This window comes from Delphinus delphis, chromosome 1 (genome assembly GCF_949987515.2).
Source record: "Delphinus delphis chromosome 1, mDelDel1.2, whole genome shotgun sequence".
Classification (NCBI taxonomy): Eukaryota; Metazoa; Chordata; class Mammalia; order Artiodactyla; family Delphinidae; genus Delphinus; species Delphinus delphis.
Window position 1 is genome coordinate 54,416,018 of NC_082683.1, and position 27,540 is coordinate 54,443,557.

Here is a 27,540-nt window from a genome sequence, read left to right on the forward strand (position 1 = left end):
AGATAATTTTTAAATGATCATATATCTCTATCTTCTCAATTCAGATGGTTTAACTCAGTGTTTCTCTTTCCTGTATGAAGTCATCGTCTTGAATTTGAGCAAAGGCTTTGCTCCTGTGTGTGTATGTGTATGTATGCATGTTTTAAATAATATTTTGGCATGTGCTATGAAAATCCTCTCTACTCTGTTTTTTTTCCCCAACCCCTCCATCTCACCCTGGTCAGAGGAGCAATGACAACACTGAATGAACTGCCAGGAACATCTAAAAGCAGTTCAATTTTTTGTTGTTGTTTATTTAGTTTTTCTTTGCCCCTGCTTTATTTTCCCAGGAAAAATATCACAGGTATCCTCCTCTTCTTCCACTTTTATTGTACAAAATATGGTGTTCCTTGATGGAGGTGGAGAGAGAGAATGATATTTTGTAGTAACTGGCAAGGCAAGAATGTCATCAAAACATTTAAATATGAGGTTTACACTACTTTGGAATCATTTAACCCAGTCAGCCTCAAGTTAAACAGATATGACTCAGAGAGGAGTATGATTCAATCAATATCAAACAGTACTTTTGTGGTGGAAGTGGGACCAGACCCCATTCCCTGGTCCTCATTGCGTAGCCTTAAAATATCATAGCTTCCAAGAAGTCTCCCAAAATTGCAGTTGAGACCAGACTGAGTCATCAGCCCCATCAGGCTTGAAGGATGCTATCTGGGCAGTGTGTCTTTGTTCCTAAATCACAGTTGGGTTGCAAATCTCAAGGATTTGGAACCCACAAAATGAAATCCTCAATTAACTGCCATTGTTCTCTGCATGCAACGTTTAAAGACAAAGATGGAAAAGGTAAGAAAATAGATAAGGGATTTATTGAAAAGGCAATATCCTGTTATGTCTCCACTTATATGAGGGACCTTGAGTAGTCAAATTGATAGCAACAGAAAGTAGAATGGGGGTTGCCAGAGACTGGGAGGAAGGGAGAATGGGGAACTGTCGTATAATGGGTACTAACTCTTAGTTGGGGAATATGAAAAAAGTTCTGTGGGTGGATGGGAGTGATGGCTGCACATACTATGAATGTACTTAATGTCACTGAAATGTACACTTAAAATGGTCAATTTTATGTTACATATATTTTACCACAATTAAAACAACAGCAACATCCTTGGTACAATCTAGAATCTTTTTTTTTTAATTTATTTTTATTTATTTTTGGCCATGTTGGGCCTATGTTTCTGTGCGAGGGCTTTCTCTAGTTGCAGCAAGAGGGGGCCACTCTTCATCGCGGTGTGCGGCCCTTTCACTATCGCGGCCTCTCTTGTTGCGGAGCACAGGCTCCAGACGGGCAGGCTCAGTAGTTGTGGCTCATGGGCCTAGTTGCTCCACGGCATGTGGGATCTTCCCGGACCAGGGCTCGAACCCGTGTCCCCTGCATTGGCAGGCAGATTCTCAACCACTGCGCCACCAGGGAAGCCCCAATCTAGAATCTTTATACGCTGTGTGTATGCATCCCCAGAAACAGGCTATGGTGTCCTAAAGAACAGTAATAACAAATTTATACTATCTTTATTGGCCTTGCATTTTTTGTTTTCAAAGTAATTTTACTTAATTAAATTTTATAGTCACCAAAACTATCATGGGAAAAGCATGACAGGTATCCTCATCCTTATTTACAGATGAGTAAACTGAGGCCCAAAGTTACACAGCTGACAGACATAAGAGTTGGTATTAGAATCCAGGGCTTCTGATGTGTGTTCCTGGAGTCATGCAAGGTCCAGTGTAAAAAGTTTTAAATTGATACTTTACCTATTATACTCACTAACCCTGGAAAGTAGCTTAATATATTTTAAAAGGATTTTCAACAACTTGGAACACTGAAGAGGTTTGGAGGAGGGTTTTAAGATGAGAATAAATTAACTTCATCACCCCATTGTCTAAACATTCTGATTAACTGAAGTTTTACTGTATACTAATAATATTGACACTTACATAGATTTTACTATGTACCAGGTACTATTCTAAGTGCTTTAACTATACAAATGCATGGAAAAAAGTGTATTATTTATAATTTATAACAGAATTTATTGAGACTAACTTGTGCTGAACACCCTCCCAAGTGCTTTATATACTTTATATCATTTAATCCACAGAGCAATCTGAGGCAGCAGGTATTACTAGAGCCTGGAGGTGTTAAATAATTTGCCCGAGGGCACCTGATAGCAATTGACACAGGCAGGACTCAAACCCAGGTCTGCCTACCTCTTTACTGCCACTCAAACCCATGGTGTGGTGTGCATCTTTCCAATCACTGTCATCTCCAAATATTAATTATGTCACTCAGGTATGCTGGGGCAATGTCTGAGTGGGGATGCTGGCTGGCTCATCATTTGCTTCTTGAGGGACTTCTAAGTTTAACCCTGAAATTCTGGCTGGAAATTTGATTCCGTTCCTGAAAGTGTAAGAAATACAGCTTTCATGTTCATGCACAATTTGCTTTTTCATTTTCCATTATTATCCTGAGACTTACTGTAAATCACACTTTCCCATCAGTCCTGGAGGTTCTGATTATATTCATGGGGTCCAGCTAAGAGCAAGGGCAGTAAATTACTGCCACTTTGTTTGAAAATTTTTTTAGCCACAGTACATTAGCTGCTTTTGTTTGCTTTTCCACTGGTGGTGTGTACGTTTTTATTTCAGAATTGGTGTCTCTTGAATGTCTCATTTGTGAATAATGTAGCTTGCAAAGTGGAAGGATTGGAGAAAAACTATGCAAGAGGGCGTCCTGTTGGCATCTGTAAGATTTTAAAGCATTTATAGCTAAAATGTGTTATCGAGTTCTCTTTTTCTCTCTTTCGCGCGCACACATACATACACTCATAGACACTCATTCTCTGCCTTCTCCTGTTCTCTCCACTCTACATTTCACCCAAAGCAATTGTGAGGTTATGACCAATATAGTGACTAATATCAGGTAACTACCAAGAAATGCCTTCTTCCAGGCTTCTCTAAATATTTTTGTTTATATAAAAGATCGATAGATCAGAGGGCCAGTAGACATGTTTTACTGTAAGTTTCTGTTCTAAATTTCCTGATATTTTCAGTAAGGAAAAAAAAAAGAAAGAAAAAAGAGAAGAAAACCTTTTAAAGGCAAAAATGGGGCTAATAAGAACCAGACCTGAAAGTGATTGTCAAAAATAACTGCTTTTCCTTTTTGCAATAGCATTAATCTTCAGGCACCTACCTTTCCGTAGACTCTCGCTAATGGTTTGACTTAATTCTCTTGCTGGGCCATCCACAAATAGAGTGGTTTCTAAAGTGATACTCTAGGTATTTTTAAATTTCTTCTTTGATTTCTTGGTTATTTAGCAGCACACTGTTTAGCCTCCATGTATTTGTGTTTTTTGTGGGTTTTTTCCTGTAACTGATTTCTAATCTCATAGCATTGTGGTCGGAAAAGATGCTTGATACAATTTCAATTTTCTTAAATTTTCCAAGGCTTGATTTGTGACACAAGATGTTATCTATTCTGGAGAATGTTCCATGTGCACTTGAGAAGAAAGTGTATTCTTCACTTTCGGGTGGAATGTCCTAAAAATATCAATTAAGTCTATCTGGTCTATTGTGTCATTTAAAGCTTGTGTTTCCTTATTTATTTTCTGTCTAGATGATCTGTCTATTGGTATAAGTGGGGTGTTACAGTCCCCCACTATTATTGTATTACTGTCGATTTCTCCTTTCATGGCTGTTAGCATTTGCCTATGTATTGAGGTGCTCCTATGTTGGGTGCATAAATATTTATAATTGCTATGTTTTCTTCTTTGACTGATCCCTTGATCATTATGTAGTGTCCTTCCTTATCTCTTGTAACATTCTTTATTTTAAAGTGTATTTTATCTGATACGAGTACTGCTACTCCAGCATTTTTGTGATTTCCATTTGCATGGAATATCTTTTTCCATCCCCTCACTTTCAGTCTGTATGTGTCCCTAGGTCTGAAGTGGGTTTCTTGTAGATGGCATATATATGGGTCTTGTTTTTGTATCCATTCAGCCAGTCTGTGTCTTTTGGTTGGAGCATTTAATCCATTTACATTCAAGGTGATTATCAATATGTATATTCCTATTACCATTTTCTTAATTGATATGGGTTTGTTTTTGTGGGTCTTTTTCTTCTCTTGTGTTTCCTGCTTAGAGAAGTTCCTTTAGCATTTGTTGTAAAGCTGGTTTGGTGGTGCTGAATTCTCTTAGCTTTTGCTTGTCTGTAAAGCTTTTGATTTCTCTGGGAATCTGAATGAGATCCTTGCTGGGTAGAGTAATCTTGGTTGTAGGTTTTTCCCTTTCATCACTTTAAATATATCCTGCCACTCCCTTCTGACCTGTAGAGTTTCTGCTGAGAAATCAGCTGATAACCTTATGGGGATTCCCTTGCTTGTTATTTTTTGCTTTTCCCTTGCTGCTTTTAATATTTTTTCTTTGAATTTAATTTTTGATAGTTTGATTAATGTGTGTCTTGGAGTGTTTCTCCTAGGGTTTATCCTGTATGGGACTCTCTGTGCTTCCTGGACTTGAGTGGCTATTTCCTTTCCCATGTTAGGGAAGCTTTCAACTATAATCTCTTCAAATATTTTCTCAGAACTTTTCTCTTTCTCTTCTTCTTCTGGGGCCCCTATAAGTTGAATGTTGGTGCATTTAATGTTGTTCCAGAGGTCTCTGAGACTGTCCTGTCCTCAATTCTTTTCATTCTTTTTTCTTTATTCTGCTCTGTGGTAGTTATTTCCACTATTTTATCTTCCAGGTCAATTATCCATTCTTCTGCCTCAGTTATTCTGATATTGATTCCTTCTAGAGAATTCTTAATTTCATTTATTGTGTTGTTCATCATTGTTTGTTTGCTCTTTAGTTCTTCTAGGTCCTTGTTAAATGTTTTTTGTATTTTCTCCATTCTATTTCCAAGATTTTGGTTCATCTTTACTATCATTACTCTGAATTCTTTTTCAGGTAGGTTGCCTAGTTCATCTTCATTTATTTGGTCTTATAGGTTTTTACCTTGCTCGTTCATCTGTAACATATTTTTTTGTCGTTTCTTTTTTTTTTTTTTTGATGGTTGGGGCGGTATTTGTATTCCTGTCTTACTGGTTGTTTGGACTGAGACCACTGGAATTTGCATGTGGTTGGGTTGATCTGGGTCTTGGTGCTGAGATGAGGACCTCCAGGGGGCCTCACCGGGGGTCTGAGGTTCTCTGTTAGTCCAGCAGTTTGGACTCGGCGCTCCCACTACAGGAGCTTAGTCCTGACCTCCAGCCTGGGAATCAAGATCTTGCAAGCTGTGCAGTGTGGTAAAAACAAGAAAAAAAGGATCAGTACAATAACAAAGAATAAAAAATAAAATAAAGTAAAATTAGAAAGATAAAAAATATATTAGGAAAAATAAAAATATAATTGAAACAATTGCAACAAGGTAAAACAAAACCACAACAGAAAAAAAGAAAAAAAAGTGGGGGGGGGGAACAAGTCAAAAGGAGCAGAACAATAACAAAGTATAAAGAATAAAATGAAATTAGAAAAATAAAAGATTTATTAGAAAAAAATATATAAATGAATCAACAAGGTAAAACAGAGCCCCAACCTAAAAGAAGAAGAAAAAAAAGAAAAAGAAAAAAAAGGCCAGAAAAGGCCTTGGCTATGGGGGGGCTGAGCTTGGGGGGCGTGAGACTTAGGCAGGGGCGGGGTTTAGTGTGGGGCGGGGTCTAGGGGTGACGTTTAAGCATGGGGCGGGGCCTAGGCACAGGACCCATGCAACCAGAAGAGTCCTTGGGGGTGGGATCCAGGCGGGGTGAGGTTCAAGTGTGGGGCATAGCCTGGGCTTAGGACCTGCAAGGGGAGAGGCAGTACGTCCAGAGGGGGGCCTCTGAGGGTGTGGAGCTCCAGGAGTTTGGAGGTAGGGCCCTGGGTGAGGGTGTGTGGGTGGGGTTTAGGCCCATCGCGGTTGCAGGGGGTCTCAGAGGGGGTCTCCGAGTGTAGAGGTAGGGCCCTGGGTGGGGGTGTAGGGGCGGGGCTTGAGCTCTGCACAGCAGGAGGGAGGCTCTGAGGGCAGGATTAGGCCCGGGAGCCCAACAGACTCCCTGGTGCCCAAGTGGGCAGGGAAAGCGCTGGCTGCGTTCCCGTTCTGTTCCTCCGCACCCCCCCCGGGGGTCTCCCCCCCTTGCCACTGGACCCTTAACCGTGGGTGGGTCCTGCTGGGTGTAGGAACTCCTCCCCTCCCCCAACCGCCCCTCAGGGGTGCTAGTCCCATAAGTCCGGCCTTTACTTTTGCTCCCCCATCCCACCCTCCCACTCCCTGAGGCCCCACGCAGCTAGAGGGGCCTCAGTGGGCAGAGGATCAGGCCCAGGATGTCAGCAGGCTCCTGGGGGCCCAAGTGGGCACGGGAAACCTGGCCACACTCCCTTTTGATCCTCTGCCCTCCCAGTGGTCCCCCCCTTTCCCCCTCGGGGTGCAGGATCCCTTCCCCTCCCCCAGCCGCCCCTCAGGGGCACCGGTCCTTTCCTGCCTCCACTTCTCCTCCCCCCTCACTCCCCTCACACCCCATGTCCTACCAGTCACTGGGGGTTCCTCCCATCCCCTTAGGTGTCCGTGGTACCCCACTGGTGCCTGGTAGGTGCACTAGTTGTGCGGAGGTGCGAATTCCGTGTCCTCCTAGTCCGCCATCTTGACTCCACCCCTAAAGTGATACTCAGATCCTCAGTAGCTTGCAGTAATTGGCGTGGAAGTTCAGAGGAGATATTTGTTTATGTTGTTCAAATCACATCTTTTGATAAAATGGTGAGAAAGGAGGCCCTGGCAACCCCGAGTCTGAAGGTCTCATGAGCTGGCATTGCCCTAATGTTCACAGGATCATCCTAAAGGCGCTAGAAAATAATGATAATTATGCAGGGCCTAGGTGAGGGTGAAAAGTAACTGTTTATTCATGAAATTCGTCAGAGTTTCTGAAGTGGCTTTGGAAAGGATTTCAGTGCATATGATGAGGGAGCTTAAGTTAGAGAATTTTCATCCTTATTGATAATCTATACAATGGTTCTTTCATTTTTTTGGACTTTGTAATAGACACCTCTGAAGGAGACTGCCTGCTTTACAATAGCTCCCCCATTGTGTGAAAACTGCCCCCTGGACCCACTGTGATGGGCCTTTGGCAGCCATGTTTATATTATGTAACCCACCTCTCTGGGGAGAGTTGATTGGATCAGGGAGAAGACACTTGACCCAGGTTAGGCCAACAGAGTCTCTTTCCAGAGAGTTTGGAATTGGGATTCAGAGACAACCAATCAGTGTTTGTGAGTTGCTGGTAGTAGGGCCATGAGATTAACTTGGGGGCCGTGAAATGACCTTCTGCTCTGTGTGTAGAGAAGCCAAGAAAGCCAGTTTGCAAAAGAGAGGAGATTTAAGCACGTTCATAGAGAAAACCAGAGACTGGTGGTGGGAGGGAGAGTGTTCACCTGGTTTCCAGCAGCTTTCCAGTCCTGGTTCCTGTTCCCCTGGACTCCTTGTCATAATTCCACAAAAAACCCTTGCATCCTATGTTAAATTCCCTGTCCACCTCACCAGTCCCTCCTCACCCTCTTAAACTAGCTTGAGCTAGCTTCTGCTACATGCAGAGTCTTAACAAAGATGGTTTGACTCTCTCAAGCATGTGTTTGTTTGATTACAGAAATGGCCAAGTGAACAACTAGGTGAATGTTCATACTTTCTCTTTCATGATCTTGAAGGTTTGAATTGGAAATGAATCTCAGAGATCTCTCAGTCCTATCCTCTCATTAGACAGATGGGGAAACTGAAGACTATAGATGTGAAGTGATTTACCCAGGATCACACAGCCAAGACTGGAGCCTGGACCTCCATTTCTCAGATAGGCCAGTGCTCTTTCTAGGCTGGTCCCCTGGTGCCATCCGTCTGTCCATCCAACAAATACGTAATGCACAAGCTCCTACTCTATGGCAGGTCATGGGATCATGCTTTCTGTGTTCAACGAACTGACTGTGTGGTAGGATCAAAATTCTATACACTTATTTTCACTTCATTCCATGGGGTTTCCCATCTGAAGGGCACCTGGCTACCTTTGCCAGCCTATCATCAGAGCAAATTCATCCAGGACTCTCTCAGAGTATACTCCTGCCATGTATTCTCTGCCTCTCTTTTTAAATATCTGTGATAATCTGTGTTCATCTCCTATCTCCCTTGGAAGCCCCTTGAAAGCAGGAGCTGTGTATGAATCATTACCTTCACTTCCTAGCACAGACTCTGTCACAAGGCATGTCTACAACAGACATCTGCTATCCTGGAGAATTTATTTCACTCCTTAGAATCTCAAGTGGGGACTGTGTATCAGTTATCTATTGCTGGGTAAAAAAACAATCTAAAAATTGATGCCTTCCATAGCCATCACTTATTTTTAATATCTCTCATGGTTCTGGGAGTTGACTGGGCTCCGTAGCTGGTTCTTGTTCAGGGTCTCTCTAGTGGTCACAGTCAGATGGTACCTGGGGCTGGGGTTACCTTGAAGGCTTTGTCATTCTCATATCTGGTGTCTGGACTGAGAGGATTTAAACAGCTGGTGGTTGGAACAGCTGGGGCTCCAAGGGGCTCTTTCTCTCTCTCCACGGACTCTCCACATGGTGGCCTCAGAGTAACTGGACTTCTTACATGGCAGCTGAAGGCTCCCAGAGGAACTACCCCAAGAGAGACTAGCAGAAACTAAGTAGCCTTTTCTAACCTGGCCTCAGAAGTCACTCACACGTGTCACAGAGGCCCCACCAGGGACAAGGAATGGAGACACAGACTCTACCTTTTGATGAGAGGAGTGTCAGTGGATTTGCAGACGTTTCTGCATCTCTGCTTTCTACTTCTTCACATATTGGAGATGTGAAAGGATGCTTTATCCCTGGCCTCAAGGAGCTTGCATTTGAGTCTGGAGCCATGGTTTTCTGGCAACTGCTAGTTTCTGACCCCACTGACAGCTACATCCTTTCCAACTATTTTCCCACTCCTAGCCACAGTCACTCACAAGGTTTGCTAATCATGGACTGGTGGCCTAGGAGTTAGTCTAAGTCGGCAGGGAGGGTCAGGGTGTCATTTTGTCATGACATTTTTATGTGCTGGGAAATATGTTAGGCACTCTGGAAGAATAGACAAAAGGCTCACATTTGGGCCCTGCCAAGAAAGAGTGTACATTTATAGAAGTGTAACTTATGGAAATCGTACAAAGGGGGAAAAGATTTAAACATAAAGGTGTACACTGAAGCATTATTTTTTAAAAGCAAAGAAATAGAAGGGGGAGCTAAATACTCATCTTTTGGGGTAATCCTTTCATTGTGATTTCTACAGCTGGATGTGCTCGCCTCCCTCCGGAGCAGATCACAGCATTTTTTCTGGCATCTTCCCTTGTTCCACTTATTTTTATCAGTCTCTTTGCCATCAATACTCTGTGAAGTCCAGGAGAGGTGGGACGGGTACCTCCCTAGTACCTACACAGGTGTTTCATAAGTATTTGCTTATTTTTCTTCTGTTTTCCCCTTCTCTGGACTCCTTCCCTCCCCCAAATGCTTGCAGATTCCCAGCAAGAGGACAGGAAATCTGGGGTTTCTCTCCCCATCCACTGTGCTCTGGCTCTTGCCCATTCTGCCTGACAAAACACAGGGGACCATCGTGCCCCTCTGCCACAGTCACACAGTTCCCACAGCCAGCCCATTTTAAACTCACCTCCCTTCTCCCGAACGCCTTCAACGCCACTGTCTTGACCACACACTTAGCTTTTTTTTTTTTTTTTTTTTTTTTGCGGTACGCGGGCCCCCGACTGCTGTGGGCTCTCCCGCTGCGGAGCACAGGCTCCGGACGCGCAGGCTCAGCGGCCATGGCTCACGGGCCCAGCCGCTCCGCGGCACGCGGGATCCTCCCAGACCGGGGCACGAACCCGCGTCCCCTGCACCGGCAGGCGGACTCCCAACCACTGCGCCACCAGGGAAGCCCCACACACTTAGCTTTTACGCTCACTCTGACTTGTACTTTCAAATTAGATCCCTCTTCCTTCCTTCAGGATCTTAGGGGCTCCTGAAGGACAGGGACCATATCTCTTCCTTTTAAAAAATCTTACCTATTACTAAGCATCACCTCCTTTGGAAACTCTTCTCTGACACCTCTGTCCCAGAAAGCAGGTTAAGTTTCCCTCTCTTGTGGTCCTCTGTCACGCTAAATGTACTCGGATCACACTGAATCATGATTGTTACTTTCACTGTTTGATTCTATAGCCGGGCGGAGACATATTTGAGCATAGGCGCTTAAATCCATTGGTTCATTTAGTCATCAAACATTTTCTACATCTCTCCAGAGCAAACCTGTGCTTGATTTAAGGTGCTTATAACAATGAAAAAAGCCTGATCTGATCCCCAGTGTTCAGTCTTGTGTGTTTGATTGTTGCCACTTGCTACTAAGAAAATATTACCCGCTTCAGTTTTCATTCCAGATGGCTTAGTACTTTTCTGGTTTCTGGAAAAAGCCAGAGAGCCAATAATCTCTAATGTTTGAGGAATTTGGTTCCAAATTTGAGGGCAAAACCACTCCATTCAGAACAGAGGACATTCGGGTGACAAGAACTTCTCTGATGCACTGCCCTACTAACAGGAGATCTGAGATGTGGTTAGGTCAGCAGATGCTTTCAAAATTTGAAACATAAATCCTGGACAGTGAATGGAGAGGGGAGGAAAGAGTGGTTTGCGTGCCCTTTCATGTTCCCCGAAGTTTATTTTCTGGGGAAACCTGAGACTGGGATATTGGCCTTCGTGGAATGGAGTTGGAAGGCTGACTGGCACACAAAGGGACTCGGGTCCTGTTCAGTTAAGATGTGACTTTAGGAAACTGAGAGGGTATAGCTGTGTGGTCCCCATAGGAAGAGAAACTCCTTGGCCAGAATGGCAACCTATTTTTTGGAAAACCACTCAGGCTCTACTTAGAGCCATTGAATGCTTGAGAATTTGTTCTGACTGGCCAAGCTGCTCTTCACAGCACGACAGTGGACATACACAGTGACTCGGTCTCGGAAGGCCCTGAATGTGGCTTGGTTCTTCCTCACACAGGGCTCCCTAGCAGGGCTGAAAGTGCATCTGTTGCCTTTGCAACGGGCCCGAGCCCAAGAGTCAAAAGTTTTTCTTTTTGTTGTTTTTAAGTTAGAGCCTTACTAAGTTATAGTGAAATGAGGTAATAGCTGGTGGTTTTGCTGGTATTATTTGGTTTGGTTTTGGAGGGCTGGGAGAAGCTGCTAGGGATGCCTTGGGATGTAGATCTATCCTGTACCTGAAGAATTCTTAGGCCTGTGAATTACTTACCGTTGTAGCATTCAGCTGAAAATGGGTGGCGGGGGAGGAAGGACAGGAGAGGCGGGTTAGTTAAAAAAAAAATGACCATGTTACAGTTGAAATGGATGAAGACCTAGGGAGTCAGAAACAAGACTGGGACTATTTCTCTAAGATGCAGGGACCAGTTCTCAAGCCAGAAACCTTGTATCCTTGTGAATTTCAGTTAGAAGAGGATAATCATATCAAAATCAAGTCATTGTTCTTATGGTTAAGTGTGTTTCTGCTCATCATTTCTAAGTATTTGTATTATTTCCAAATTTAAATGAAATATGCACACAGGATCAACATGAAGTAATAAAGTGATACCCCCAAATAATAAAAATGGTTCAAACATCACGGTCAAGAAGAATGGATACTCAAATGAACCACCAAAGTCCACAAAAGTTTATAACCAAAAAAAAAAAGTCGCTAGAGTACCTTCGTTGGCAGTTGCCAACGATCCCATCAGATAACCTGCTCCAGGAGTAAAAATGAGGGAAGGTAATGATCACAGCATCTTTGCATGACAAGGAGGTATCATCCAGATGGATTCAGGTGAGTTGATGGTGGAAGAAGTTCTTACTGATACTAGGGTATAAAACAGTAAATTGAGATGGGACAAGTTGGGAGTGGGAACAGAAGGAGGATGTTGGGGAGAACGGGGTCCAATCCCAGCCCTGACCTAGTTATGTTAAAACCTCTATAAGCCTTGGTGTCTTCTTTAGGCGAGGCTAGAAAAACCTACAGACATGACAGGGTTTTGGAAAGGATAAAATACAGTAATATATGTAAAGTGCCTGATAGAATCAGTGTTCAGCACATGTTTATTCCCCTCTCCTCCTACCTTTATTAATTATAGCTGGGACACAAAGTAATCTAAAGCCTGGAGGCCAGCCACTCTCATTCTTTGTAAATCTTAACTACTTAAGAGGAAAATGTAGTTTCCCTGAGCTTTTAAGGGTCTATTTACATACAATTGACCTACTTGTAAAAATGACCTATTCTTTAAAACAAGCCTCTAAATAGTAGGTGTAGTTTCTGTGCTTCCTAAGGAAGAACCTATAAAGGTGGCTCCTTTTTCGTTAGTCCAGATTTACAGGTTTGCTCTAAGTGCACATTTGCAGAACCATTTCTGATGTATGTGAGTTTCCTCCCCCAGAAGGAGCTGCTTCGTTGACCATTTGTTCTCTTTGGTGCTATGGACATGCTTTTTGTTTGTTTGTTTGTTTGTCATAAGCTTAATTTATTCCCCTTAGAGTCCTCTTCTTTATTCTGAGATAATGCCCCCACCTACTGCTTTTGCTTTTTAAAGGTACCTGGTTCACTGTAGCTATGGACACTCTTTAAACCTGCCCGTGTTACATAGAGGTCACAAGGCTGAGCTCAGCTTGATGCTTTAGTACTTGAACTTTTAAGAAAATGTGAGTGTTGGCTTTGCTGGGGTTTTTTTTTTTTTTTTTTTTTTTTGACTTTTAACCATCATGCCCCCTGGTCTACAGCAGCTTTGTTCAGCCAGAAAATGTTTATCTTCATCGAGCCATCTCTTTCCCTGACTGAAGACGTAGGCTTGAAGACTGGCCAGTTCAAGGCAAAAGTCTTGGTTGGAGATGTGGTTTCACTCTTGATCAGTCATGTGACCTTAGGCAACGTGCTTAATGTCTCAGCGCTGGTTTCTTCTTCTGGACAATGAGGAATGTAGTAGAGAATCTTCCTGGAGGTTTTGAGCAGTAAAAACAGGGCTTAGCAGGAAGCCAGGTAAGAATCAGTGGTCAGAAAGTGGTAGCTATAATTGCTCTAGCCAAGTGTTCTACATTGACATTGCCTGCTGAGGAGAATCATTTGGGGAGCATCTAAGAAAATGCTAATACCTGAACTCCACCCAGGATCAATTAAATGTGAACTTCTAGGGGTCAGACCCAGGTGTCAGTGGAGTTTTTTTTAATTATTATTCCTTAGGTGATAGCGATGTTCCATGAGGGTTGAAAATCTCTGGCTCTAGCTCCCTGTAGTGAATGTGTTTGATGTTTCAGAGAAGGATGATCTCATTTAACCTCAGCAACACTTTAGGGTAACTAGAGAGTTATTAGCCCCATTTTACAGTTGAGGAAACTGAGGCTAAGGGAGGTTAAAAAAAACAGCAAGTGAGAGGTGGTACTCAGATGTGGGGCCAAGCAGTCCAACTCCAGAGCCATGTTCTTAATTACCATGCCGCATTTCATTGTCCCGAATAGCGCCTCGAGTGAAGCTCATCAGTGGAAATTAAGATCCACCAAGTGGGGTCATCCGGTGGTCTCTGGCTCTCTCCATACCTTCAGCTTACCGACCTCCTGCTCTCCGTGTGTTCGGAACTTCCCAGCAGCCTCCTGTCAGATAACGAACTGCGGTTATTCAGAAGTCCCCTGCTATTTCCACTGATTTTTATTAAATGCAGCTTGTGGCTCTGAGTCAAGAATGTGCAAGCCGATTTAGATTATGTTTTGCATTGAGTTTATTAAGATAAAAAATATTTCCTGAGATAGTGAGTCAGAAATATTTATGGTGAAGTGTGCTGAAAGTGAATGCAGGTTGATAGCATGAACAGAATGTTCTCTCAAAGTCAAATGCGATGACCTAACCATGTTTGGCAGCCTTCCTTTATGTTTAGCTAAGCATTTTATTTCATGTCAGGACCCCCCTCCCTCTTCTGAATAGGATCGGTCCTGAAGGGGACTAGCATTTGGCATGTGCCTCTTTGATACTGAGATGCAGGCCCTGAGCCTAATTGTGACTGGCTCCCTGGCTGACTGGCTGGGTTGCCATGGCAAAGGACTGTTAAACTTTTTATATCTGGGTTTCTCTCACCTGTCAGAATGGCAATATAACTCTTGGCCCCGCCTCCCTCCCGGGGAGTGGGGGGGGGAGGGGAGGGCACTTTGAAAATTAAGTAATAAATGTTGGGAGGGATTTGTGAATGTGACGTCTTGTCAAATGGGTGAGTAATAAATGGGGTGTCTCCAAAGCTCATTTGCCTGAAATACACTTGAGCCTTCCATTTACTTAATCAACCAGCATTTATTAAATGCCTACGAAGTTCACCATCTAACACGTGGAGTGCTGGGGGGACTACGAAAAGGAGGAAGTAGAGTCTCAATTCCCAGAGAGCTCATAAACTAACTTCTTTTTTCTCGCAGTTCACTTCTTAAGTTGATTAAGCGTCAGGATGAACAATGCCTGTGGTGTATTTAAAAAGCTCCTTCTCCATGATGGCTTCCACTTACAACATAAGAAACTGGTAGTGATTAGTTGTTCTCAGTACCAGTGGGTACTGTCTCCTGCTGGATGGACTCATTAAAAAGGGCAAGACTATTCCATAGTCCTGGTCAGGGGTAATAGGAAACAATGAAAGACTAAAGTGTGGGTTTACTGGGAAACGGTGCATTGGCTAATATTACGGTCTCTTGTGTCCAAAGGTCTGGGTTTGGGTCCTGGCTCTGCCACTTTCTAACTGCATGACTTTGGGCAATTGCTTAACCTCTCTGTGTCTCATTTCCTTATCTCTGAAAAAAGGGTAAGAATAGTGTCTACCTCAGGATTGTTTTCAAGATTAAATAAGTTAATGTGTACAAGGTGCTTAAAATGGTGCCTGGAACCTTGTAAATTCTCAGAAAAATGTTAGCTATGATCATCACTTTCTGTGGGTAATGGAGGAGATGGTGGTACTGAAAGAATCCTGGCATTTTCTTTTCATACATTTTAAAAAGCGTAAATATCTTTTTTTTTATTCAGAGTCCCAAACTTTTGCCCAGACCTACAAAAATCACTTAGGATTGCCCCCAAATCCCAAGTTGCTTATTCAGAAATAGAAAACAGACCATGCAAGCCTAGCTTATGGTATTCAGGACTTGAGCTAAATCATTTTGTTCTGAGAACCTCACACTGGTCCAATACCCATAGGGGTGGCAGAGGGCAGCTGTGGAGTGTGAAGGAAAGAGCATTGAGCTTGGAGTCCAAATCCTGGATTTAGCTTTGATTAGTTGGGACAGGTCTAGGATAGGTCTTTAAGTTCTCTGAACTGCAGTTTACCCATCCTGATTGTGTAAAAGCAATGGTAGGTAAAAATTCTGGGGCCTAAGCATGAGTCAAAACAGTGGTAACAAACTGTACTAAACTGTACTAGAAATTACTGTATTCTCCACCACCACACACTTATAGTTTAGAAAAAAAAAGCCAAAATTGTGAATCACTGTATTGTACACCTGTAACTTATATAATGTTGTACATCAACTATACTTCAATTTTAAAAAAAGAAAAGCCAATTGCACTTAAGAATATCTTTGATGAAGCAGCAAAAATTGTTAACTAAATCTTGACCCATGAGGTGCGGCGAGCCGTTTCTGACCGGCAGAATAGCGAGCCGCCACACGCAAGATTCTTCTCGTATCACACTTTATTGGAGCACAGCTTGGTTGAAGAAAGATGGAAGGAAGACCCCGCAATCCTATAGCAGTCTGCTTATATAGGGATTAAGAACATGTGTCGCTCTGTGATTGGCTTTCGCCGATGGTGCGATTTGTGAGCCAGCATCGGATAGGTCGCTACTTTAAAACCTCATTAGTATACTTAGCGCAAGCGCAGTGGCCACAGGAAGGATGACTCAACTTATTTCAGCTTCCTGCCGCGTAGCAGTTAGCTGACCGCGCCCTACAATGAGGTACATGTCTTTTTTAATATTTTGTATGGCAAAATGGGAAGTATACATAAGCAGTCGTGCTGACTGGTGAAACACTATGGTTGTCACAAAGAAAAGCATTTTATTACTTGAAAGAATGATTGGCAATCAAACTATGGTTAATTATTCTTGAAAATAAACAAAACGAGCCTGACACTTGAAGGAAACAGGAGATAGTATTAGTTGCCAATAATAAAATTTGAGCTTTCCAGCAAAAATTTAAAATTTGGAAAACTTTCAGCCACCACCAAGAGCTTGACAGTTTCCCAATCTTTACTAATGAGATAGATGGTGATACTAATGAATGTGATTTTTCTATATTACATGATTAAATGTGTTCATATCTGGAAGATCTATGTAACTCTGAACCAATGTTTTCTAAATGAACAGGGCATGGTGTTAAAAAATCACACATGGATAAAAGATCTGTTCAACGTGCAAGATAAATCAATCCATTTTAACATAACAGATTATGAAAAATTCACTAGTATGGTTTCAGATTTCACATCACAACTATTCTTTAAGAAACTACCATTTGTCTGCTGGAGAGGGTGTGGAGAAAAGGGAACCCTCCTGCACTGTTGATGGGAATGTATTGGTTGGTGCAACCGCTATGGAAAACAGTGTGGAAGTTCCTTAAAAAACAAAAAATAGAGTTACCATATGATCCAGCAATCCCACTCCTGGGCCTATATCCGGAAAAGATACATGCACCTCAATGTTCATAGCAGCACTGTTTACAATAACCAAGACATGGAAGCAACCTAAATATACACTGACAGATGATGGATAAAGATGTGGAATATATGTACAATGGAATATTACTCAGCCATTAAAAAAGAAAGAAATAATGCCATCTGCAACAACATGGATGAACCTAGAGATTATCATACTAAGTGAAGTAAACCAAACAGAGAAAGGTAAATATCATATGATGTCACTTATATGTGGAATCTAAAAAAATGATACAAATGAACTTATTTACAAAACAGAAATAGACTCACAAACATAGAAAACAAACTTATGGTTACCAAAAGGGAAGGGGGGGAGGGATAAATTAGGAGTTTGGGATTAACATATACACACTACTGTATATAAAATAAACAACAAGGACTTACAGTATAACACAGCATACTATATTCAATATTTTGTAATAACCTATAATGGAAAAAACTGAAAAAGAATATATATATATATAACTGAATCACTTTGCTGTACACCTGAAACATTGTAAGTCAACTATACTTCAATTTAAAAATGTCAAAAAAAAAAAGAAACTACCATTTGTCAAATTTTGGTTTAGTATCAAAGAATACTATCCTAAATTATCTGAGAAGGCTATAAAAATACCCCTCTCTTTTCCAACTATATGAAGCCAGATTTTCTTCCTATACTTCAACCAAAACAACATATCTCAAAAGATTGAATGCAGAAAGAGGAGACTCCAGCTGTCTGGTCTTAAGCCAAATGATAGATCAATGACAATAGAAAACAGTGCCACTCTTCTCACTATTTGCATGTGTATCAGGAGGTGCAGGGGGGAATATAGTTATTTTTCATGACAATATTTGTTAACAAGTAATGAGATTATTTTCAAATAAATTAGTAAACAAATATTTTAAAATTTTCTCTTGGGGGTCCTCAATATTTTAAAGAGTGTATAGGGGGTTCTGAAACCAAGGGGTTTGAGAACTTCTGTCCTGGAACAAGGACTCTGGAGCCAAAATAATTTTTTAAAGATTTTTTTTTTTAAAGAATTACTGTTTTTTAAATTAAGTAATTAAAATTTATTTTTGGCTGCATTAGGTTTTCATTACTGCACGTGGGCTTTCTTTTATCTGCATTGAGCAGGGGCTACTCTTTGTTGCGGTGCACGGGCTTCTCATTGCGGTGGCTTCTCTTGTTGCGGAGCACGGGCTCTAGGCGTGTGGGCTTCAGTAGTTGTGGCATGTGGACTCCGTAGTTGTGGCACACGGGATCTAGAGCGCAGGCTCAGTAGTTGTGGCGCACGGACTTAGTTGCTCCGCGGCAGGTGGGATCTTCCCGGACCAGGGCTCGAAACCGTGTCCCCTGCGTTGGCAGATGGATTCTTAACCACTGCGCCACCAGGGAAGCCCTAAAGATTTTCTTTTAGAGAAGTTTTAGGTTCACAGCAAAATTGAAGGGAAGATACAGAGATTTTTTTGTATACACCCTGCCCCTTTACATGCATAATCTCTCCCGTTATCAACATTCCCCACCAGAGTCGTACATCTGTTAAAACTGGTGAAATTACATTGACACATCATAATCACCCAAAGTTCATAGTTTACATTATAGCTCACTCTTGTGTTGTACGTTCCATGGATTTATACAAATGTATAATGACATGTATCCACCATTATAGAATCAGAGAGAGTATTTTCACTGCCCTAAAAATCCTCTGTGCTCTGCCCATTCATTCCCCCCACCCCAGTCTCTGGTAACCATTGATATTTCTACTGTCTAAAGTTTTACCTTTTCCAGAATGTCCTATAATTGGAATCATGCCATATGTAGCCTTTTAAGATTGGCTTCTTTCACTTAGTAATATGTATTTATGCTTCCTTTATGTGTTTTCATGGCTTGGTAGCTCATTTCCTTTTAGCACTGAATAATATTCCATAGTCTAGATGTACTACAGTTTATCCATTTACCTACTGAAGGACAGCTTGTTTGCTTCCAGCTTTTGGCAATTGTGAATAAAGCTACAAACATCCATGTGCAGGGTTTTGTGTGGACATGTTTTCAACTACTTCGGGTAAACACCAAGGAGTGAGATTGCTGGATCATATGGTAAGAGTATTTTTATTTTTGTAAGAAACTGCCAAACTATCTTCCAAAGTAGCTGTAACATTTTGCATTCCCACCAGCAATGAGAGAGAGTTCCTGTTGCTCCATGTCTTCATCAGCATTCGGTAATGTCAATGTTCTGGATTTTGATCATTCTAATGGGTGTTTAGTGTAACTCATTGTTTTAATTTGCGTTTCCCTGATGACATATGATGTGGAACATCTTTTCATATGTCTCTTTGCCATTTTTCTTCTTTGGTGAGGTATCTGTTAAAGTATTGGCCCATTTTTTATTGGGGTTGCTTTCTTATGGTTGAGTTTTAAGAGTTCTTTGTATATTTTGGTACTTTACCAGATGTGTCTTTTGCAAATGTTTTCTCCCAGTCTGTGGCTTGTCTTCTCATTCTGTTGATATTGTCTTTTGCAGAACAGACATGTTAAATTTTAATAAAGTCCAGTTTATCATTTATTTATTTCATAGATCATGTCTTTGTTATCATATCTAAAAAGTCATTTCCATACTCAAGATCATCTTGGTTTTCTCCTATGTTATCTTCCAGGAATTTTGTAATTTTGCATCTTATGTTTAGGTCCGTGATCCATTTTGAGTTAATTTTTGTGAAGGGTGTAAGGGCTATGTCTAGCTTCATTTTTGCACGTGGATGTACAGTTGTTTCAGCACTATTTGTTGAGAAGACTGTCTTTGCTCCTTTGTGGTGACTTTGCTTCTTTGTCAAAGATCAGTTGATTATATATAGGTAGTCCACTGGACTCTATTTCTGGGCTGTCTGTTCTCTTTCATCGGTCTATTTGTCTATTCTTTCACCAGTATCACACTGTCTTGATTACTGTAGCTTTATAGCAAGTCTTGAAGTTGGGTAGTGTCAGTCCTCCAGCTTTGTTCTTCTCCTTCAGTATTATGTTGGCTATTCTGGGTCTTTTGCCTCTCATATAAACTTTAGAATCAGTTTGTCAATATTCACAAAATAATTTGCTGGGATTTAGACTGAAATCTAAATCAATCTAAATCTGAATCAATAATTGTTTTGTCTCACTTCTACTTACTATGTGATCTTGGATGGCTTTTTTACCATCCCTGTGCCTTAGATATCTCATGTATAAAATGAGGACAATAATAATGGTTTGTAACAACACCTGCCGTGGTAATAAGTACCCTTTAGATGTTAACTATTATCATCATTATATTGTATCATCATCATTGTCATTGTCACCATCATCATTATTACTAGTACCCCCACTGGGAGACATAGTTCATTCAGAGACACAGAGCTAGAGGTGGAGTCAGCAGAATTGGAATTTTTTCTCTCTCCAGCCAGATTATATCCCACCTCCCACTCACCAGTCTGCCATCTCAACATTTGTGGTCCACAAAAGCAGGGAAAGAAGGATGAGAAAGCTTCCACAGCTCAAGCACACATTGTCAGAGGTATTGAATAAAGCCACTGAAAAAAATATTGTTAAAAAACAAAATTCAAGTGAACAAATTTTTTAAATCTTACTGGTTTTATTCAACAATTCATGAATCAGGCAGCATCCCATCTAGCAGATAGAAAGGAGTTCTGAAGAGCTGTACAAAATGAAAGACTTGTGTAGGCAGAAAGGGGCAGAACAGGGTTGTTTGTGGCAAGGTCACTTTTAGGGCACAGCAGGGGTCTATCAGGCAGATCACCTCACTAGTGCTGACTAGGTAATTCCAGATTGATTGGTTTAAGAGTCCATTCCTGGGAGAGGTTGAAAGTGTAATTAAGTTAGGTATTAAGTCCTGGTTTGGTGATGTGGACTTAGGACAAGTGACTCCACTTTGGGCCTTTTTTTTTTTTTTTTTTCTTGCAGTACGTGGGCCTCTCACCGCTGTGGCCTCTCCCGTTGCAGAGCACAGGCTGCGGATGCGCAGGCTCAGCGGCCATGGCTCACGGGCCCAGCCGCTCCGCGGCATGTGGGATCTTCCCAGACCGGGGCATGAACCCACGTCCCCTGCATCAGCAGGCGGACTCTCAACCACTGCACCACCAGGGAAGCCCTGGGCCTTTTTTAACAGTATGAATAGCCAGGCTTAAACGTACAGGCCAAAATGCTTTTTCTGGCATTCAGACTCGGTCAGTACCTGCTGTCTGCTGTCGACTGAAAAAACTGCACAACCTAAAAGCTGACAATTGTTTTATTTGGCAGACTTACTGAAGACTTAAGCCCGGGATACAGCCTCTTAGGTAGCTCTCAGGGACAGTTTCAGAGGTATGGGAGGAGCCAGGACATATAGGAACTTTCCCAAAAAAAAAAAAAAAAAGCCCCTCAAAACCAAATGAACAACAACAACAAAACCAGATAGTCAGAACATCAAAAGATTACTGCTAATTAAAGAAAAACCAGATATCTCAAGTTAATGAATGAATTTAGTGCTTTTCTATAGGGGAAGATGCAAGAGCCTGGACTTAATGAAATTATTCCTTTGCTATGCAGCTTAACTATCTAGGGCCAGTAATCTCTTTTTTTTCTCCATCCTGAATCCTTTCAGGATGTACCATTGGGGTTGGGGGGGTGGTAGAGGAATTCAGCTGTAGTGGCTGACGGCTCAATGGCCGCCACATCTTGTTTACTGATATGGCTGGCGGCATTCTTAGTCCACACTGCCATCCAGTGCTTCTGTAGCTGAGGCCCATATGGAAATTTACACTATTTCAGGAGGTGCAGACCGCACAGGCCCATCTAATAGATCATGACTCCAAAGCCCAGTTGCAGCTAGGTGGTGGCAAACTGGTATCAGGTCCAGTTTACAGATTTCCTCTGCCCTGGGCTGCTTCGCTGGGATGCCCAGGTGTTCTCTGAAAGAAATGACTTGTCCATAACCTGCAATGGTCACGCCAGTGCTGGGTGTAGAACAGAGAGTGGGTCCCCTAGTTTGGCCCATGAGGCTGCTCCAGGAGGATCCAGATAGTTCTGGGAAGAGAATGGATCACGGCCAGAGGCTTGTTAACAGCAAGGCTGATAGCAATGATTCAGACATGCGTTTTTATTTTATTTTATTCCAGTCACAAAATGCTTTCGTGTTGTTTAGGCCAAATGTGTTTCTGATGCTTCCAGTCTTTGCCAAACTGAGGACCAGATCATTTGCTTGTTTTACTTATTAAGTGAGCAGCTACAGATGGCAAATAAATTGAACATTATTCTTTATCACTAAAAAGTTAGAACCAAATTCCCTGTGTTTATGGCAAGGCTCCTTTGTTCAGTAGACACAAAGATTTGTTTACATTTCCTTTGTTCTCCCTGGAAACATACTGCCTGAGCCAGCTATTACACTGATTTCAAGATGCCCTGTAACCCTTGTTTTTTTTTTTTTTTTTTTTTGCGGTATGCGGGCCTCTCACTGTTGTGGCCTCTCCCGTTGCAGAGCACAGGCTCCGGATGCGCAGGCTCAGTGGCCATGGCTCACGGGCCTAGCCGCTCTGCAGCATGTGGGATCTTCCCGGACCGGGGCATGAAGCCATGTCCCCTGCATTGGCAGACGGACTCGCAACCACTGCACCACCAGGGAAGCCCCCTTGTTTTTGTTTTAGGTAGATATGATATAGAACTTCTCGGACAAATTAACCACTCTGTCCTGCAGTGTGTTAGTTATGTGATCTTGGGCAGGTGGCCTCATCCCTCGGATCTGTTCTGTAAAGTCAGGACTGGACATGGCCAGGAAACCAATCAGTTCGATGGATAATCATTCCCCATTTTTAGGCATAAGTTATTTGTGAGGAAAAAGAAAAGAAAAAAATAGCTAATATAATAGCAGAAACTTTCACATGCTGTTTGCTCCGTGCCAGACCCTATTCAAAGTACTTTCCATGTATTAATTAATATAATCCTCACAGTAGCCCTATGAGGGAGATATAATTATTGTACTAATTTCACAGGTAACAAAATTTGAGACACAGAGAGGTTGAATAACTTGCCCAAGGTCACACAGCTGATAAGTAGCAGAACCAGGATGCGAATTCAGACATTCTAGCTTCAGAGTTTGTGAGGGTTGATTTCATCTGGTGGATCAACCCGTACTAATTTGTTTTCAAGAAATTTGAGTACACCTTCAGAGAATACTTGAAATACTCCACCCAGTTATAGAGCTCTCTGTCTCTGGGCTAATTTATGTTCCTAGAAGAAAAAATTTGAAGAACTGTGTGTCTGTGATTGTAGTATCATGCAAAGTAACTGGGGTTTGGAGGCAAAAGAAACAGTTTAAAGTTCCAGCTCATCCTTTTATATCCTTTTACGCTATGAGGGCTTGGCCAAAAAGCTTGCTGGGATTTCAGTAGCAACTTCCTATGGGGGAAGAACCAAAGAAATAAAGTAGAATTGACTTTTGTTTTCTTGACGAAAACTCAACAGTCATGTCAACCCCTGAGATGCACAGGTAGACACTGTCATCCTGGCCTCTGGGGAGTGTGGTTGATGTTGGCTGGCTTTGATATTTAAAGGAGGTAGAAATCTGGGAGAGGGAGCCAGGCTGTGGGAGTACCTGAGTGACGGCACCTCTTGCCACTGTGGAGACCTCTCTGAAACCGTGCAACTCAGATTGGGACTCGAACCCACACACCAGGACTCGAACCCTGCCAAACCCAGGTTAGGACTTGAAACACAGTCTTTTAATTGAGATCACACACCTGGTCCCAGGACTTAATGAAGCTCAGGTTCTTGATGTCTTGTCGCAGAAAGACTTCAGTGAGAGACAAAGTGATAGGTGAGAAGTGGATTTATTTAGAGAGAAACAGACTTCACAGACAGAGTGTGGGCCATCTCAGAAGGTGAGAGGACCCGATACATGGGGTGGTTAGTTTTTATGGGCTGGGTAATTTTATATGCTAATGAGCGGGAGGATTATTCCAACTATTTTCGGAGAAGGGGCAGGGATTTCCAGGAATTGGGCCACCGCCCATTTTTTGGCCTTTTACGGTTAGCCTCAGAACTGTCATGGCACTGGTGGGTGTGTCATTTAGATGGTAATATATTACAACGAGCGTATAATGAGGCTCTAGGTCCACTGGAAGTCGAATCTTCTGCCATCTTGGACCTAGTTGTTTCTAACCAGTTTTTGTCATGTCCTATGGCTATGTCATTCTTTTAAAGGCTGTGCCCTGCCCCCTTCCCTCCTGTTTCACCTCCAACTCAAAGCTGGACCCATGCTACAGAAAGGACAGGAAACAGGAGGTAGCCTCAAGGAGAAGGGCCTATCAGAGGATATCAGGTCAGTGAGGTACCTGGCTTCTGGAGGGAAACCATAACACCAGCCAGAACACATAGCTAAAGGTTAGACCCATGAACCAGACAATCCTGGCTGGAGTTAGGGGAAGATCACAGCCCTGTGGGTGTGTGGATATGTGTAAACCCCAGCTCTTCTTTAAGGAAGAAGTTTGAATTCTGTCTCCCCTCCTCAGTGTGACTCAGGCTACCAAAGCAATCGGATGGGGTGGAAAGAGCTAGGTTTTTGAGCCAGAGAGAGCTGAACCAGCCCTTGGCTCAGCTGTGTGGCCTTGGGCAAGTCACTTAACCTCTCTGATCCTAGGTCTCCTCATTGTTGAGCAGCGATGACAATTCCTCCTCCCTTGTGGGGTTATAGGGCAGGTAAATACTAAAGTAAAGCCCCTGGCATATGGCAGGACTTAGAGTCTATCTGTTCTTACTACTGTACTAACCAGCTTGGCTCAGTTGAACTTTGTTTAGGTGCTAGGCTGAGCCTGAGGACACAAAGTCGTTAGTGCTAGAAGCTTTGGGCACAATGTACATCTTACTGTGTGACCACAGGGCAAGTCAGCTAATCTCTGAGACATCTCCCCTGCAGCTGGGCATCATGATACTTCCTGTGCCTTTCCTACCTCACGGGGTTATTAGAGGATAACAGGAGACAGAGTAAAAGGCATTGCACAGAAGTTGTTATTATTATAAAAATAATAGAACACTGATTAATATATATGAGTGCTTACTTTTCGCCATATACTAGTTTAAATGCTTCCCATGCCTTGCCTGATTTAATTTTATTTATTTTTTTTTTTTTTGCTTTTCATCTGATTTAATTTTAATCCTCTCACAGTTTTGCCAGGTAGAGGGGGTGGAGCAGGGATTCACTACTAAGGATCTTGGGGGTACTTTCTGGGATACTGATGATGTTCTGTTGTTCTATATCTTGATAGGGGCATCGGTTACATGGGTACATGCATTTGTCAAGGCTCGTGGGACTGTGCAATTAAGACTGATACATTTCATAGAATATAAATTATATCTCAGTTAAAAATTGAATGCATAGAATAATATATTGTAATGTGTTGCGGTTGACATGAGTAACATTATGGAAATAATTTCATTGCCTCTCACCACTTTGTCTGCCAGCAGCCTGGCCTTCATAACCCTTATTATATCATCACTGACAGGAAGATTTTCAGCATTCTTCCCAGTCTTGGGCCATGTGGATATAAATATATTACTCCTACCTTTCCAGTTTTTCATACTTTCTCTCTTATCAAAAGTGAACAAACTGGTAGGATCTTTGCCAGAATGTTAAGAGGGATGTCATTTCGGGATGATGTAAATTTTACTTCTTTTTCTTTTTCACTGTATTGTTTGAGTTTGTAACAAGAAGCATGCATTTTTTTTTTATACTCCGAAACACAAAAGCTCATCTTGTCTTGGCCGAGAAATTTATCCATGGGTACCACATTGTCATTTGAAAACTTTGGATTTTATACCATGGTTAGTAACAAATTTCCTTCCAAGCAGCAGACTCTGTGGGTGATTGTTTAGTAGTCACAGGGTCTCGGTAAAGGGATGATTTCAACCATCCCTTGTCTGTCTCCACCATGCCGCTCCTGTTCAGTCTCTCTGTGGTCTGGGGCACACAGAGTGAGTTTGGGTTGCTTGGAGGTACTCTCCAGCAGTCTGCCCCTCTCACCTGCCTGTTTCTCCCTGTGCACAGAGTCTTACCTGGCCCTCGATGAACCGATGAATAACATCACCACGTCCCTGGGGCAGACGGCAGAACTGCACTGCAAAGTCTCTGGGAATCCGCCTCCCACTATCCGCTGGTTCAAAAATGATGCACCTGTGGTCCAGGAGCCCCGGAGGATCTCCTTTCGGGCAACCAACTATGGCTCTCGGCTACGGATTAGAAACCTTGACACCACAGACACGGGCTACTTCCAGTGCGTGGCGACGAACGGCAAGAAGGTGGTTTCTACCACTGGAGTCTTGTTTGTCAAGTTCGGTAAGCGGCTTCCTACTGGGGATGGCCTTTGGCCCTCAGCCTCCGCGGGGGTGAGGAGGTCCTGGGTGTGCCCAGCAACACAGAAGCTGGTCCTCTTGTACCCATTTTAGAAATAAGTAAACCAAGGCCCAGCATTTAAGTACTATGTTCACGGTCACCCAGCCAGTAAACTGCAGAGCAGCAGGGTCCAGATAGGGCTGACCTCAGCCCCAATTCTAAGTCACCGCATCAGTGAATTCTCAACAAGAATGTTCCTTGTCCAGAGAAGTTGGGAAGATTTCCAGCACACAGGCTCCTTTTCTGTCCAGCTGCCATCACAGACCCCTGCCTGCTATTGCAATGAACGTCCTCATGCTCATTCAGCCTCCCACTGAAACTTGCTGCATCTCGAGAGGATGCCTACTCTGACTCATTTTTTAGCCCTTGTCTTAGCATTTTTCAGGCTCTGAACTGTGGGATATAGACACAGTCTCACTGGTATGTTTTTTCATAGAGGTGGTTGGGGGAGCTGGAGCAAAATAATAAATTCCAGAAAAATAAATATCACCTCGGGGTGGCTGAGAACTTTGGTCCGTAATGGTTTGACTGTCCTGATGTTCACCCTCCAATAACCCAGACTGACTGTTTCTTTTGTTTTTCTTTCATTTCTTCAGGCCCCCCTCCCACTGCAAGTCCAGGGTCCTCGTAAGTACTTAGATCTTCTTTCTTGTCTTTTTTAAGCGCTTCTCCAGAGTTGCTAGGGCAAAGGCAATGTTGTCCTCTGCTTGGGTCAAAACACTGTGTTTCCAGATTTCATTCCATTTTGCCCTGCCCTCATTCCATTTTGCTTTTTCTTTGATATGAAGATTCATAGGAGACCAGCACTGGCAGTAATCTCAAGCATGGTAATGTTGATTCTGAGCAATCAAAGCAAAAAGTCTACTTACATGTACTATTTTAAAATTAAGCTAACATTTAGTTACAATGGGTTTGGTAAAATCAAACAAAAAAAATGAAACACTGCTGGCTTAGGAACCTATACTCTAGTCTTTGCTTAAAAGGCTCTGTTCTCCGTTTCTGCAAATATTTCTGATGCTTTAGTTATTGAACAGGTCATCTGTTGGGTGATCACTTTATTTTTATTCCCTTTAAAAAACTCAGGCAGAAGTTCTGACTCACCTAGGAGAAGAAAGCCCTGTGTCTGGATGAGAGTTACATGGAAGTTTGATTCATTTTGAGTCCCTTATTAATAGAGTCTCAAGATTCAGTTTCTTTAACTGACACTATTGTTGATACATTTTTCCTTTTCTGGCTAAGGGAATCTCTTCTTTCATTGTAGGAGCATTCACTTGGGATATTTTTATTTATGTATAATTTTTATTTTGGGGGGGAGACCCATTTATTAAAACCCTTGCTCT

The 27,540-nt window shown here is 42.4% G+C and overlaps 1 protein-coding gene across 1 annotated transcript in view; it reads left to right on the plus strand.

The window, feature by feature from the left end:
* ROR1 (receptor tyrosine kinase like orphan receptor 1) overlaps positions 1–27,540 on the plus strand; it is a 405,106-nt gene that overhangs the window by 256,112 nt on the left and 121,454 nt on the right. The window contains exons 3-4 of the mRNA XM_060005686.1: positions 25,856–26,143; positions 26,797–26,827. Coding sequence (XP_059861669.1) covers positions 25,856–26,143; positions 26,797–26,827 — 319 coding nt within the window. The remainder of the gene's footprint in view (positions 1–25,855; positions 26,144–26,796; positions 26,828–27,540) is intronic.